Source organism: Mercenaria mercenaria, chromosome 6, assembly GCF_021730395.1.
Source record: "Mercenaria mercenaria strain notata chromosome 6, MADL_Memer_1, whole genome shotgun sequence".
Lineage (NCBI taxonomy): Eukaryota > Metazoa > Mollusca > Bivalvia > Venerida > Veneridae > Mercenaria > Mercenaria mercenaria.
This window is the reverse complement of record NC_069366.1, coordinates 49548154-49563668: the sequence shown is the minus strand read 5'-3', so window position 1 is coordinate 49563668 and position 15515 is coordinate 49548154. Positions and strand designations below refer to the sequence as shown.

Genomic DNA, 15515 nt, shown 5'->3' with positions numbered 1-15515 from the left:
GGATAACTCTTGTGACATAAATTCTGGGATCCGTTATCGTAAGATCGTAAACAAGCAAAGAACAGTTCCGATCTACCTTGTTATATGTTGATTAAAGCTACATGTGGCTGCCATGCTAAGAAATAACTAATTAACATTCATGTGAGATTTTGCAAAGTACTGCTTATTTAGATTTGAAACAATCGTTTTCAATCGTTTGCCTCTATACATCAACAACTTGCAGTTTTAGACCATGAATAAACTGGTATTTGTTGAAAGGGTATTTATGAATAAAACAAAATAGCAGATTTACATTAGGAGCAATTAAATAATTATGTATGAGCAAATAAAATTATACACCATCTAGCACCATCAAGGACTGACGGCCAGAAGCAATCATTTGCACTTGCAAAACCCGAGGTGAAATTACTTTCTGTAGTAGCCCGGAGGCACCTGTAGTGGTTTTCCCTCCACCATCAAAAGCTGGCAAAATTGCATATGTACTATATTGCTTCGGTGTAACTGCAAAAAAATATATGGTTGGCTTTCGCATGCTGGAAAAATGGCAAGAACGCGTGAACTACGTTTAAATTCAGCCCGGGTGTGAAGGAATATAGTCCTAAAGCCTCTTGAAATGAAAGTGCCAATTTTAAAAAATAATTACGTTTCCGTCAAATCACTGCCAGTAATACTTTTTACTTTACAAAAGTATTCAAAATCATCGGAGTTAATGGATAGTCTATAAATGCTAACATCTGAGTTCAACGACAGCACTAGCGGCCGTTTTCGACAGTCTTTTTTTTCCGACCATGCCTATTTAACGGCTAATATACTTTTTCAGGAATAACGTAGAACCCGGAAACTTCACACAGGTGTTCCGAAAGGACACATCTGTTCAACCAGATGATAAATTTGTTCACAGGTTGTTCATAAACAAAACAATTTGCGCAAAACTTTGGATTTTTGCTCGATTTTTCAAAGTGAAGAAATTGTTAGCGAATATCTCAAAACATAACGATCGTTTTTGGCCCAGAAATTGTAAATGTAAGCAATGGTCATTCCTTGATAAAACTGTCAAGTTGATTTGCAGAATTGGCTTCGTTTTTAATAGAAATAAATGAAAAACTTAACCTACCTATTTACAGCTGCGTTACATTTCCAGCTGTGTTACATTTCCAGCGGGCGTCAAGATAGCCGGTTATCCAGTGTGATACAAGAGTTGAAACAGTGTAACATTAAAATGCGTATTATTCTTTGATATAACAAGAATAAATAATATCATCGATATTTAACAACAACAGAATGTTAGTATGGTATGTTATTAACAACTATAATATTTAACCTCATAGTTATTACCATATCATCAGCATTTAATGAACACAATATATTTGAAATCTGAGTGGGAAAATGCACATATTATCCATAGGGATTTTATTTTGTTTAAACATACCACAATCAACACCAGCCTTATTACACAAACATTCATCAACAGTGTCTTATATTTTTAGTTTTATATTTTGATTATTGTTTAAGTTAAGTATTTATGTGTTTAATGTTTGATATGCATAATCATGTTTCTGACAAAATAAAAGGATTTTCGACAAAACAATTAAGAGCAACGTGCATATCTCTTTAAGAAGACGGCCTTCGTCTTTGTTTCATGAAATTCCATCAAGTAATTAGAAAGTAATCTTTAAAATTTTACCTGAGCTGAAGGGTTTTTTCATATAAATTTGCTCACTAACAAAGTATTTGGTCACGTGGTATCGCCAATTATAGTCAAACCTTTTACAAATGTCACCTAAAAATATAAGAAAAACTTTTTCTCTGACACTGTCCCGTTTCATTTGAAATTGTCAAGAAATCTAAATGCATGAAAAATACAAGGTTTTAGCTTGATATCAACAGTTTCTAGGTTTAATGGCTTTTTCAGTACCAGAAGACAAAGCGTCAGATTTTGTCAAAAAATAGCTGTCGCGAAAATAATTTTGAAGCAGTTACCTAATGCAGCCTTATTTTGCCCTGTTTTGACATTTTTACTCTGTTCTGCATACAAATTACACTTTTAAACTGTTAAATATGTTCACTTTTACCTCTGATGGCCATAAAATTAGCAATCATCAGACTAAAAATCTGCAGTTTTTGAAAAAAAATTTACGCTCAAAACAGTGAAAATGTGACATTTTTGGGGTTTATCCTCATTTTCAACAAAATTGCAATAAATTTGTCATTTTCTATCAAATTCTAATCAAAGTAGCCCATTTCCAACATCATCTGGCCAGATTTCAATTTTCACCAACGTCATCTTATAGGTTATAACACACTAAATAGTTGTTGTTCTTTATTCTATATAAAACTGACCTATTTCCACTGGCCGCAGCACACATCAGGACCAATTTTAAATGTCTGTAACCTACATTTTCTTGAAGAATATTGTTAGTGCTAAATAAAAATCAAAAGAAAAGTGGGGGTCATGTTTGATGCAAGAAAAATAATTTCAATCAAACACACAAACTGCAAAATCAGCTAAAAAATGAGATCCCAAATTGTACTGGTGGTGTGTGATCTAAGTTTCCGTGAACATTTATGTCATGTTGTTATTTCATTATGAAAATGCTACCTACATGTCAAGCATAGATCTGTCATGTGATTTTAGCAAAAACATTGCAAAGAAAATAAGGAAAATAGCTCTGCAGAGCAAACAAACCGAGGACTGTTTGTATCCGCCATTATGCGACTACCATTTTTTTCGCGCCATTTTTCTATTTAGTGTCTGTATGCCATAAGGCAAAAGACTGGCATTTGAACCTAGGTGACTTGCATTTTAAAGTATCCTTGCTCTTTTTTCTCAATGTAGGATTTTTAGCAATATTAGAACAATGGTCTTTCTTGAGAGGTGTCTGATTGCACAACATTGACCGTTTGTCCTTCCAAAATACCAATTGATCAGTATATGACTGTATAAAGTGTAAGTCAATATTCATTGCTGCGTATTCAGAAGCTTTTTTCCCTATGGGGAGCTGAAGAAACAACAACAACAGCAATACCCTCTAAGTAAATACACCGACTTATCGTCAAATGTAACCCTTGGGTTCCTTTCAAACTGGTTTCACGGCCTGGGTGGGAAAAAATGGTGTTGGTTGTTTCATTCATTGTATATTTTAGTTCTTCTCATCATTTAACTTGAAAGTTTCATATAGAGTCCACATTCCAAAATTAGACATTTATCAGAATAATGGTCTTGATAACATCCGGCTAAGTTTAAAACTCAGTCATTTCGGATGAACAACTATGTAAGTCTAAATTTTAAACCCCACAATCCTTTGTATTACAATACATTTCATTTCACATACCAAAACTTAGAAGTCATTTTCGCATATGGGTCATAATCAGTCAATAATTAGGTCACTAAGTACAACAATAAAAATCCTGCTCACTCTATAAAGACAATATTTTTTCTCCAACATTCATGAAACCCCATCAGAATGTCTGTTTGCTTATGGTCCACAACAAAGACACAAGTATTGTTATATCATCTCTTGTTCTGTCAGTACTACATACACTGCTTTGTTTGGCGCGAAATTTCCTTTTGCTGCATTTTGCAGAAAATTTCGTACTTGTCGGTAATATTATCCCCCTTATCCGTTGCCATTAAACTACACCTTTTTCTACCGAGATTGCCCACATCACAAACGGCTAAAGTCATAAAGTGTCCTATTTCCGCTGAAAGCATATAATTAAAGGTGCCCCCGATCGGTTAATTTCATCAAAATCTGAAAAATTCTGAAAAGGGTTTTTATGTTTCGTTTGACCTAACTAGAGAAATGTTTTCCAAATATTTTGCCAAATTGCTCACCAAAAACTGATTTTTTTTATTCGAACAAACGGCCACAAATTCGATGAGAGTTTTTTGATTTAACTTTGGGAAGATGCCCCAATCTGTAGATGATTAGTTCATTAATAAGCATCCAAGATGTGTAACTGGGTTAAAAACTTTATTTCTGACCGTATCTGCAGAGTCGGGGTTTATTGCCGATGAATAATTATGTATCTTATGCTCGTGGCGCGTCGAATGTATAACTAAACGTTCATTACTTAAAGTTCCGAGAAAAATACAGAAATTTTAAATTTTTCATCTGTAGGTTTAATAGGCATATTGCATAAGATTATTAGGATCAGTTTTCAACGTTGAAATATGACTTGACTATAGTTGATCACTTTTCAACGAGGGTCAAATTTTTACGCGTGGGTTGGTCATTAAATAACAGGAAGGGTCAATTTTCAACGTTGAAATATGACCTGACTATAGTTGATCACTTTTAAACGAGGGTCAAATTTTTACGCGTGGGTTGGTAATTAAATAACGGGAAGGGTCAATTTTCAACGTTGAAATATGACCTGACAATAGTTGATCACTTTTCAACGAGGGTCAAATTTTTACGCGTGGGTTGGTCATTAAATAACGGGAAGGGTCAATTTTCAACGTTGAAATATGACCTGACTTTAGTTGATCACTTTCAACGAGGGTCGAATTTTTACGCGTAGGTGGGTCATTAAATAACGGGAAGGGTCAATTTTCAACGTTGAAAATTGATCAGTAATCCGTTACCACCTAAACAGTTACCCTCATGCTGGATATTCCCATCTTTCCCCGCAACCAGTGAATGATTCTTATAACCCCTAGACCATTTCATAGAACGCAATCCCTTACAACAGTAAATGTATGGGTGAACATACAACGGCTATGGACGCAAAAAATACATAGACAATGTAAACCATTGAAACAACCGAGGACAAAACGTAAACATAAAAGAACAAAGTTGGACACGTGTTCAAACTGACAGTAAAGGTAAAAGTAAAATGAAGTTTAACGTTGTTATTCGGCGAAAGTGCCAATCTGGAATGGACGGAGCAACTTTTTTCAAGTAAAGCCCAGGTTGGCGTCATATTTACCTCCCTTAGTATCCGGTCTAGGCTGATACTGCTGGAAACAGTACCAATGTAAGTAAATCACCCAGCACTGAACACTAATCAGCCGCGACTGGGATTAATTACCACAATTATTTTGGAAATTTTATAGACTTTCTCCCGCCAGATGAACCCTTAACATGTAATGTATTAGAAAGAAAGGGCACAATATGTAAGAATCCAGAAAGAACATGTTAAAAAAAAAAACAACCTTAAAACGAAATCTTTCATAAGTGTATTTATTGATGTATGTATTTCGGTTATGTGTAGAAATACAAAACATGTTTACTTTGCAATGACAAGAATTGTGCATGTTGCCTGACTACATTTGTTAAATTATATTCATGACCTGACACAGTTCTGCAAATAGCTTAAAAACCAACTCTTCTCCATTTCTTGAAGATTTCAGTCGAAAAAAAAAAACACAGCAAAAACTAGAAACAAAAGACTTTATGAAGATATATAGTTAAAAGGTCATTATAATAATACCAAGTTTTAGGATGTTAGGATATTGCTTTGTGCTTGCGATATAATGAAAAACAAAACTTAAATAAAATGATACACCAACAATGTGTTTTTGCCAATCTAGAGGAGACAAAAGTAAAACAGCAAAATTATAGATCACGGAAACCTAATAACAAATTGCCAGCGTAACAGGTAACACATCCATAAATTCAGGGGCTAACAGGTCGAGTTATGTAAACTGACACTTAAAAAATTTAATTTCGAGAAAATCTGCAAGGTTTATGCTTGAATTATTTCATCCAAACTTCTATATATGCTTTGATATAATGTTGTACACGTAATTTTTAGATACAAATGTTTAAAACAAAGTTATATATTTTTCAGTATTTTTCACGTTTATTTATATTTTTATGTTGTAATGTCCCCCAAACCTAAACTCCTTGTACGTCACTTCTACTTTGAACGATCTGGTATACCGGTATATTTGTGCCACTTCAAAGAAATACTACTATACTAGGTAAACATAAACAAAACAAACAAATGAATAAATAAACAATACAAAAATAAACGAAATTCAATGATACAGACCAAATAATATAGTTCGTCATTGCCCTCTGTGCCTAACCTTCCGATGTGTTAGTCATATGTTCAGACAGATTTTATCATACTAGTACGATACGGGGACTCGAAATCATGACCGTTGGTTTCGTCATAAGACAGTGTAACCACTGGATCTCTGCCTTTACTCTAACGACCTAATAACCAACAGGATTCTATTTTAAAAAGCAGACATGGCTTTATACAAAGTGACGAACTATAGTGCAGTGTATTATATAACATAATGGAAAACCACAGCTAGCACGACTGCCATCCAAGTGATATCATACAGCTGTTTACATCCTGAAATAAAATAAAATGTACCAATGCATTGTATTCCGGCAGAATATTAACGTTTTACATAATTTAATACATAATTCAATTTACAGAATATAAGATTTTTTAAATTTTCTAGTGAAAATTTGTTACGATTATTGTAAGTATATTGATGCATAAAAAATAAACACAGCTTCAGAATATTCAATTTTCGAGCTTCAGAATATTCAATCTTCGATGAACTGCAAAGACTTAAAGTCCAAATCAAGGGATTTCTTTTTGTTAGTCATTGAAGGTGCAAATTACCTGATGTTGGTTCTTGTGTTCTCCCAGGAACATCTTAAATATAAAAGTAGTGTCTATGTTAATCATATGCTATTTACATGTCATCTTCTATAGAAAATGCGTATCTTTTTGATCAGCGATTTAATTTAAAGAAAAGAGCAGAATAGAAATCGAACTAAACTTGGCGTTTTAAAGGTATCCAATTATTTTTGGAGCTGGGCACTCAGTTTTACTATAGTCTGTACGTCCGCCCTTACAAATGTCCATCAATCTGAATTTTGTCGAGTACATCTCAAAAACGTTTAACCTAGACAGGATTCCTTGTTATTGTGCATATGAAGCCGTGAACCTGGGCGGAATTTCCCTCTGCCAGGGTAAGGGTCATTGACTTTCGCATGTATCTAAAGAACTATTTGACCTATAGTCATTAAAAATTATAGAAATACTATTTAGCATGTACATTTGTGTTACAGTCCTTGACTTAGTCAGAAATACGCATTTAGCACCTTGACGTTTGTGTCGCACGTTTCTCAGATAAAAGTTTGTTGAGTCATGAAATCATATAGGAATATTATTAACCCTTACCCTGCTAAATTTCTATAACGAACTTCCCCATCTTTCAAATTGGATAGTACCATTAACTGTTGAAAGGGGTGCTTACCAAATAAATACTGACTGAACGACGAACAGTGCAAGATCATCATACTGATACGGATGTACAGGTGATAATGATCTACACTATCAATTGTGCCAAGGATGATAAGGTTTAAGCATGTGAAGTTATACATCTGGGGTCTTGTCTGACAATTCAGTGTGTATGTGTGGGTGTGCGTGCGCGCGCGTGTGTGTGAGCGTCTTCTTCAGTCATAAAAACGACGGTGTCTATTTTAGCAGGGCGACAGTGACTACAATGACCAACTTTATAGTGCTGTCTCACTAGAAACACACGCCGTTGACACGCGACATGATACCCCACGCAGTCACATTATACTGACATAAGGCTGACCAGTCCTCGTACTATTATCTTAATGCTGAGTGTCAAGCAAGGAAGCAACTAGTACCATTTTTCACGTCTTTGGTATGACGCGGCCAGGGATCGAACCCACGACCTCCTGCAAGTGAAGCGGGCGCTCTACTACTAGGCTTCCGAGGCAGCTGTTGCGGATTTTAAGCAGCATGACCAATGTAATGGCCCCTGACTAAGTCACCAATATGCAAAAAGGGCCTAAATGTTTGTGAAGCATTTATCTCAAGACTGATTTGACCATTTGTCATTGACATTATTGGTACTTTATTTAACATGTTGATTTGCGCACCTAGGTTTGTTTGTGATTTCACTCAGCCAGACCAGAAGTATGGTTCTTTACATAGTGAAATATGCATAAAGGACAGGCCTGAAGCTTTTGTCACAGGTATCTCAAAATATTTAAACTAGATCCATGAAACTTGAAAGGTTTGTTACATAACATCTAAAGCTGTACAACTGGTGATTTGTTTGGAATCTCACTGACTTGAATATGTCTCTTGACTTAGTAAAACAATTGCAAACATGGGCTTAAAAGTTCGTGTCGCGTATATCTAAAACCTAAAACTTAAACTACACGTGTGACACAGCCCTCATTCCCTCCCCCGCCCCGCCACCACACACACACACACACACACACACACACACACACTTGTCACTGGTTTCATGACTAAGATTTTTATATACATTTTTTTACTAAGTCAAGGACCCTAACTTTGGCCTAGCTGAATGAAACTTGAAGGGAACACTAGGTGCGCAACTTCAATTGCTATAAAAGAATCCTCTCTATTGTTTTATGACACATGGCCAAGTACATTTTAAGATACATGGGATACATACTTTTATTTTTTACTAAGACATTTCCCTGGTCTTGTAAAGTGAAATAAAGAAACTTATGTGCACAAATTCACATATTATATAATATTCCTACATGGTTTCATGACTTTAAGTGAAATATTTCTTATGATACATGCAACACAAACTAAAGCACTTAATGTTTATGTTTCACTAAATTAAGGACCATAACTCTAGTGTGATTGAGAGAAATCCCAAACACAACACCACGTGTCTTCACATGTCATAAAACAATCCCCTAATGTTTTATGACTCTAAGTCAAATACTCTTTGAGAAACATGCGACACAAACTTGTATCTGATTTATTCATTTTTCATCAATGGCCATAACTCTGGTTTGACTGAAAGAAATCCTGATCAAAATCCCAAGTGCATAACTTCAAATGCTGAATCATATTTCTATGATGTTTCATGAACCTTGGTCAAATACTTTCTGAGATATATGCGACACTACTTTTATGCCTTTTTATGCATATTTTTGTCCAAGTCAAAGGCAATAACTTTGGTCTGGCTGAGATATCTTTAACAAAACTCAGGTGCACAACTTCACTTGCTAAATACAGTTCCTGTAATGTTTCATATACAAGGTCAAATATTTTTTAAGATACATGCGGCATAAACTTCTTTTATGCATATTTTTGACTAAGTCAAGGACCATAACTCAGGTCTGGCTGTATGAGATCCTAGCTGAAACCCCTGATACATAATTTCTTGTGCTGAATAACAATCCTTTGAGGTTTGATGTCTCTGGGTCAAATAATTTTTGAGATATGAACGACACAAATTCGGACAGACAAATTCCATAAATGCAAGCTCGAAGAAAGTATTTGACCTAGAGTCATGAAATCACTACATGTGCAGTTGTTCACCTGGAGATTTGTTTGTGATTTCATTCTGCGAGACTAGAGTAACGACTCTTACTGCATATGTAGTAAGGGCCTAAAAGTTTTTGTTAGACTTATCTCAAAAAGTATTTGATCTGGTGTCCTTACACTTTATTAGAATGTTATGCTCAGGGAGCATTTGAAAGCGTGCAGTTGAGGTTTTAACTGGGATTTATGATCATTTATCCCACTACAAAAACTTCAGTCTCCGACCCCATCCACTTCATAACCATACCCATACCGTTGATGACTCACACCTAAATTCAAGGCAGTATGCATGTACACTAAGCCTTGTATCGTCAACAAGTAGCACATAGCTCATTCTCATCCATCAGAGGTTCGTCAAAATCCCGAGACGAACCTCTGACTTATTTATATCGTTTATTTTGTGCGCAAGCGCACTCGTAATTATAACCGGGAGTAGTTTCAGCCAATCATTATTCGCCGCTATTGGTGGATGCCGAATCAAAACTTCAAACAACATGTAGGCAATGTACTTGCTAACGACAGATACAGGCGATAATCCATGATTGCGATTAATGAAGATTATTCCTGTAATTCGATATAAAGAAATTCTCCTTAAAGGTATACTAGACCCAAATTTCATATTTGAAAACATGAAAAAAGTACTACCAGTAGTTTATGTAAACATAAAATAAACAAATTTATGTGTATTAACACTGATGAATTTGGTTAATAATAGTACACACTGTATACATGTACAGCTGAAAGCAGTATAACTGTGTACTATCATAAAAAAACTGGAAGTTTTTTTACACACTCGGCTGTTACTACATGACATTTGATTATGAATGTAGCTCAATATAGACAATTTATTTATATACTTAGTGAAGTTGAATATATCTGATGAGGATTATTTGCATTTGAAGTAAATTTCTTAGTATGAAAATATTTCAATGAAAGATGAGCAGAATACATCTTTAATAAATAATAATACGATCTAAGGGACTTATATAAGGATCTGTTGGAGATCTCAGATGGAAATAATGTAGCTCTAGAATTAATAGAAAACTGTGGAAAATGCAGAATATGCTAAGACGGCAAGCCACTAATACGGCAATCCATTTTTTATTTAATCGTCCGGTGAGTCACACTTCTCAGTAAACAGTCATCCGATGCTCTCCGAAAGCAGATTGCTCTACTTCTTACATAACCACATCGATTTTCAAAAACTATAGATAAGAATAATTTTTTTGTAGTTTTTTTTATCAGTCCATCATCAGCTCTAAGCAAGACAAACACAACAGTCAATATGTCTACATATAGCCCCATAATAACGTTCAGGATAAGTGAAAAACAGATACATGTTGAAAGCTGCAGAAAATTCCCGCTCTTTTTCTCAGAAATGGCCGCCTTGCAAGCGTTATTTTAGTTTCAAGAAGGATTTGTTTCAGTGTCACATGCAGACAGCAGCAAGAATATATAGTCAACCTTGGATGGAAACTACTGTATGATGCAGACATTTGCAAAACAAGAGTGCCCATACCACGTGATTTTGACGTCACTTTTTGTCTCAAACGGCAAGCTAAATTGACAACAACTTCGTCGATTCGAAACTTTAAAGCAATGTAAGTTCTTTACTCTTAGGTCAAATTTGGCCAAATATAGAGCAAGCAAAGGCAAAAAATGGAATACTTCGCATACAAATAAATGGTTTTATAGACAGATGAACACTTTTAGCCTGAAAACAGGAAACCGATATCTGAACAGAAATTTAGCATGCTAAAACGGCAAGTAATTGTCCCTTTTGACATTATAACAGATAACTGGGGCATGAAGGGTATCGGGCGTATTGTAACCTATTTATAGGAATTCGATGAGATCCTTGTTAGAAATAATAAAGCAGGATCATCAAAAACTGTGGAAAATGCAAAATATGCTAAGGCGACAAGCCCGCTAATACGGCAAACCTTTTTTAAAAGACAAAATAACTGTCTGTTGAGTCCCACTTCTCATAAAGCTGTCGTCGGATGTCCACCAAGAAATAATCTCTCTACTTCTTAGCAAAACCACATCATATTTACATCGAAAGTGAAACAAGTTTCATGAACACGCTCGACAGCTCCTTTCTGAGTTTCTTACCAGTATTAGCGCCAATTTAGGAAAAAAAGAGCGACAGTGGCAGAAATTTCGCTTCTGGGGGATCGAACTGATGACCACTGGGTCCATATTACGGTGCTTTCACCCCAGAACATGTCACCTCTAAATTATAAATGTATTAAATGCTATAGACTTCACGATAAAATAATATTTAATCATTTCATTAAATCCTTATACTGTGGTACTTAAAAAACACAAAACTTTATCAAAGGACAAAATTAAAAACCTCGTTTTATTTGATAGTGACGGTAGCGGAAAATGCATCACCCCAGTTAGCACCGATTTAGACGGTATTATTAGTCATGTGTGATATAACCTCGTTAGATTTAAATAAACATACCACTGTTTCTTTTAAGGTCGTTTAGTACAAAAACTTTAAAAAAAAGGTTTAACAATCTTATTGGGCGGGTGCACTTCCTCACAGACACCAAAAAGGGACGTCCGTGACACTGAAAAATCTCCATTTGAGGATAACGTCTCACGCAATAGAAGGTATGCATGTTTTATTTTTGAAAGATTTATAAAGACATTAGCATCATCCAAACGTTAAAAGCGTATAGTTTTACATACATTATCATGTATATTGTCAGCAATAAATACCGTCTATTGTGTGCAATACCCACTTGCATTAAATTCATCCGTGTGATAAATGCTATAATTACGGGCGAAATAGTACCCTGAAGTTAAATAGAGAATATATTAGGCATAGAAGGAAATATATAGGGCGAAGCTATGTCAAGCATTATGTTTTTTTAACAGATCTACACATGGTCGTCATATAACAGCATGTTAATGTGTTTTCAGGGATCACGAAAGTGGCGGCAAAAAATCAAAAAGGCCGAGATGGAATCTGACAGAAACACTATAGCATGTGATGCGATGAATTTGAGATGAGTAAACGGCAGGAGAAACAAAAGCAACATATTGCCCACACACAGCGTTGGCAGTGACATAATGGAACTCGACTAAACTACGGTGGTCTTTTAAACTGGCAATGCAGAACACCTGTTCTTTAGAGATTCTGTCAAAATAGCATTGTTCATGTATTTCATAGGCCACCATAATTTTCTGGTTCTCGGAATATAGGAACGAACTTTCTGGACACCTTTATAATTCGTATTTGCATCAAAACTCTGTAACCGCTCTTTTTATTCGTTTTTATCAAATTTATCAATTACAAACTAAACTGATAAAGGCATGCGTTCTTCATGATTTGTGTCAATTAAATCAACACACATACAAGTCATTCATTGAACGTTAAGGCAGGAAGACTAGGTGGAAACTTGATATTGCAAAATCTATATAAATACAATGTTTAATTCGAAAATATGGACCATTCTAGAACTGTCTTCAGCATTTAAGAGACCAAATAATGGTTGGCATGCGGAATTCTTAAACTTCATAGATCATTTCTACAATAGCCTTATTACATTAATCATTTTAAATAGCACTGTGTGGTTATGTGGTAGTTTCAATGTTATACTTTTTGTATTAACCAATCTGTAAATATGTCCTGTATCCACGACTTTAATCTATTTAGGTTCAATTTAAACATCCTTAGCACGACTCGAAATTTGTCCAGTACAATTACAAAATTTCCGAACATTACAGGAATTCTAAAATAGCCTTATTGCATTGATCAAAAATAGTTTTGTGTGGTTATGTGGTAGTTTCAATGTTATACTTTTTGTATTATACTTGTCAATGACCAAATGTTTTCAAACTTAACACACATACTCGGTATCCTGAGATGACATCACACCATGGTCAAGTTACATGCTGTGAAACACCATTCGCACAAGCACAGATGGCCCAAGCACCAAGACTAACTTTACAATTCTCTAGTCCTTATGTTGTAAACATTATTAAATGTCCATACTTAAGTTAGAAATTTTGGGTAAGTTTTGCATGTAAGAATTTTCTAAAAATAATACACAGCACAATTCTTTTAAACTTCACACATGTTTTAAGCATTATGACGGGTGAAGTCTTAGATTATGTTAAATCTAGCTTCCATATATTTCTGTAAACCTCTGAACATCTTTCTGATTATTTCTGAATTGACGTCAGAGATTTTCTGAATGGCTGGAGCCTCAGGGCGTTGAATTCTTTATGTGAGAAAGCCGTCCAGCTGGCTTACTGAAGGTTGGTGCTTCTTCTCGTGATGAAATAATACTCAAAAGGACATCTCGGTTCTTCCTCCATCATTAAAGCTGGAATGTCACCAACTGACCTATAATTGTGCCCATGCGACGTAAACACAAATAAATAAATACAGACATAAATTTCTGAAGGGCTTAATATTTCTGCATCATTGTGTGAGATTTTCTAAATGTGACTGAACTGATGTCAGAATAATTCTGAATTCATGTCTGAACATTTCTGTACCCATGTGTTTTGACATTTTCTGAATTGATCTGAATATTTCTAAATCACGTCTGACTATTTCTTAAGTTTTGTCTGAACATTTCTGAATTTTGTCTGAACATTTCTGATTTTTTCTGAATCGTGTATGTCAGAACATTTCTGAAATTTTCTAAATTAAGATTTCAGAAATTAGCAAAAAAGGGATTTTCAGACAAATTCAGAAATGTTCAGCAATGATTCAGATAAAGATACAGAAATATTAAGGGTTTCTTCATGAGAGATAAGACAAGTTTATACTATCTTAGACAGGGTTTCCACAAAACGGAAAATAAGATTCCATGACTTTTTCTTGACCAAATAACAACTTTCCCTGACAAAACATTCGCGTTCTGAGACGCTAATCTGGTTATGTATTGATAAATGTTGGCCTCCATTTTCCTAATCAGCCAACCCGTACAATGTTTCTTGTCATAGTGATAACTACATGGTTTAAGGAAAGTTTGGTCCAATTTAAAAGACCGCTATATCATTCATATTCTTTAACAGACAATTAGAAAGGTCCAGCCTACTAAAATACTACTACGATCGATCAAGTTTTCGAATTTTTTACTGTGTCTGTTCAGACAAATCGTCTGTTGAAAGCCAGAAGGAGATATCCACATATGTACAAAGAATGCTGATAGCCCCTTCTGGCTTTTAACGGACGAAATGTACAACATTCTATGAAAATTTGTCCTTATTCATACATATTCATTATTGTTTTACAGAAAATAGTATTTTTACATAATTTATAGGGGTAGTCTACTTATAGACTTAAAAGCATACGAATGTTGTAATATATTTAGATGTGTATTGTTTCTTATTACATTGCAGTAGCTGAGTTTGCATTGTACAGATAATGATTAAATTAAAGATCTGACATAGACTCATTTGAAGCAGAGATGCCTGTTTCTTTCCAAAAGTTGAAAATTCAATACAATAAATAGTATTCAGCTTAAACGCCTCAACATAACAGTATTAAATGACTCAACATACCAGTATTAAATGCCTCAACATACCAGTATTAAATGCCTCAACATACCAGTATTAAATGCCTCAACATACCAGTATTAAATGCCTCAACATACCAGTATTAAATGCCTCAACATATCAGTATTAAATGACTCAACATACCAGTATTAAATGACTCAACATATCAGTATTAAGGGGGAATGGTACTTTGTCAAAATTTAAGATTTGCTGATTGTCTTATATACCAAAATAAACTTGAAGATATTTCCAATTGATATCATCATCTTTTAGAGCAATGAACATGCGTATGACGTTACCATGACGTCGCAAACATGACCCGTTTTCGCGCTTTTTACGTCCGTTAATGGTAGCACTAAAATAGTATAAAACTCGATACTACAAGCGTATTGTTGGCGTCAATGCATTAGATTATATATCAAACGACAGAATAAAGCAATTTCTTAGTGATCATTAACATGAACAGGTATTTTCTATCTGAATTTTCGAAGGAGGTTCGAAAACAGACATTTGGTTGTTTAAGAAAATTCAGGAAGAAAATCGATTCTGATCCATTTTGCAAAAAATTGGCCCGTGGAATTTTTGCCAAATTTTTGTATGTGAAAATTCATTATGTTGTTAATATCTATGCCAAAATAGAAAAAAGTTCACCGAAGCGTTTTTGT

General features: G+C 34.7%; 1 protein-coding gene across 1 annotated transcript in view; it reads right to left on the bottom strand.

Moving 5' to 3' along the window:
• Positions 1-5176: 5176 nt before the first annotated feature.
• The window catches only part of LOC123550506 (uncharacterized), a 46215-nt gene continuing 35876 nt past the window's right edge, over positions 5177-15515 (bottom strand). Inside the window, exons 8-9 of the mRNA XM_053546797.1 lie at positions 6592-6624; positions 5177-6312 (exon numbers count right to left, since the gene is read on the bottom strand). Of these exons, the coding sequence (XP_053402772.1) occupies positions 6242-6312; positions 6592-6624 (104 nt within the window). The 3' untranslated portion in view covers positions 5177-6241. The remainder of the gene's footprint in view (positions 6313-6591; positions 6625-15515) is intronic.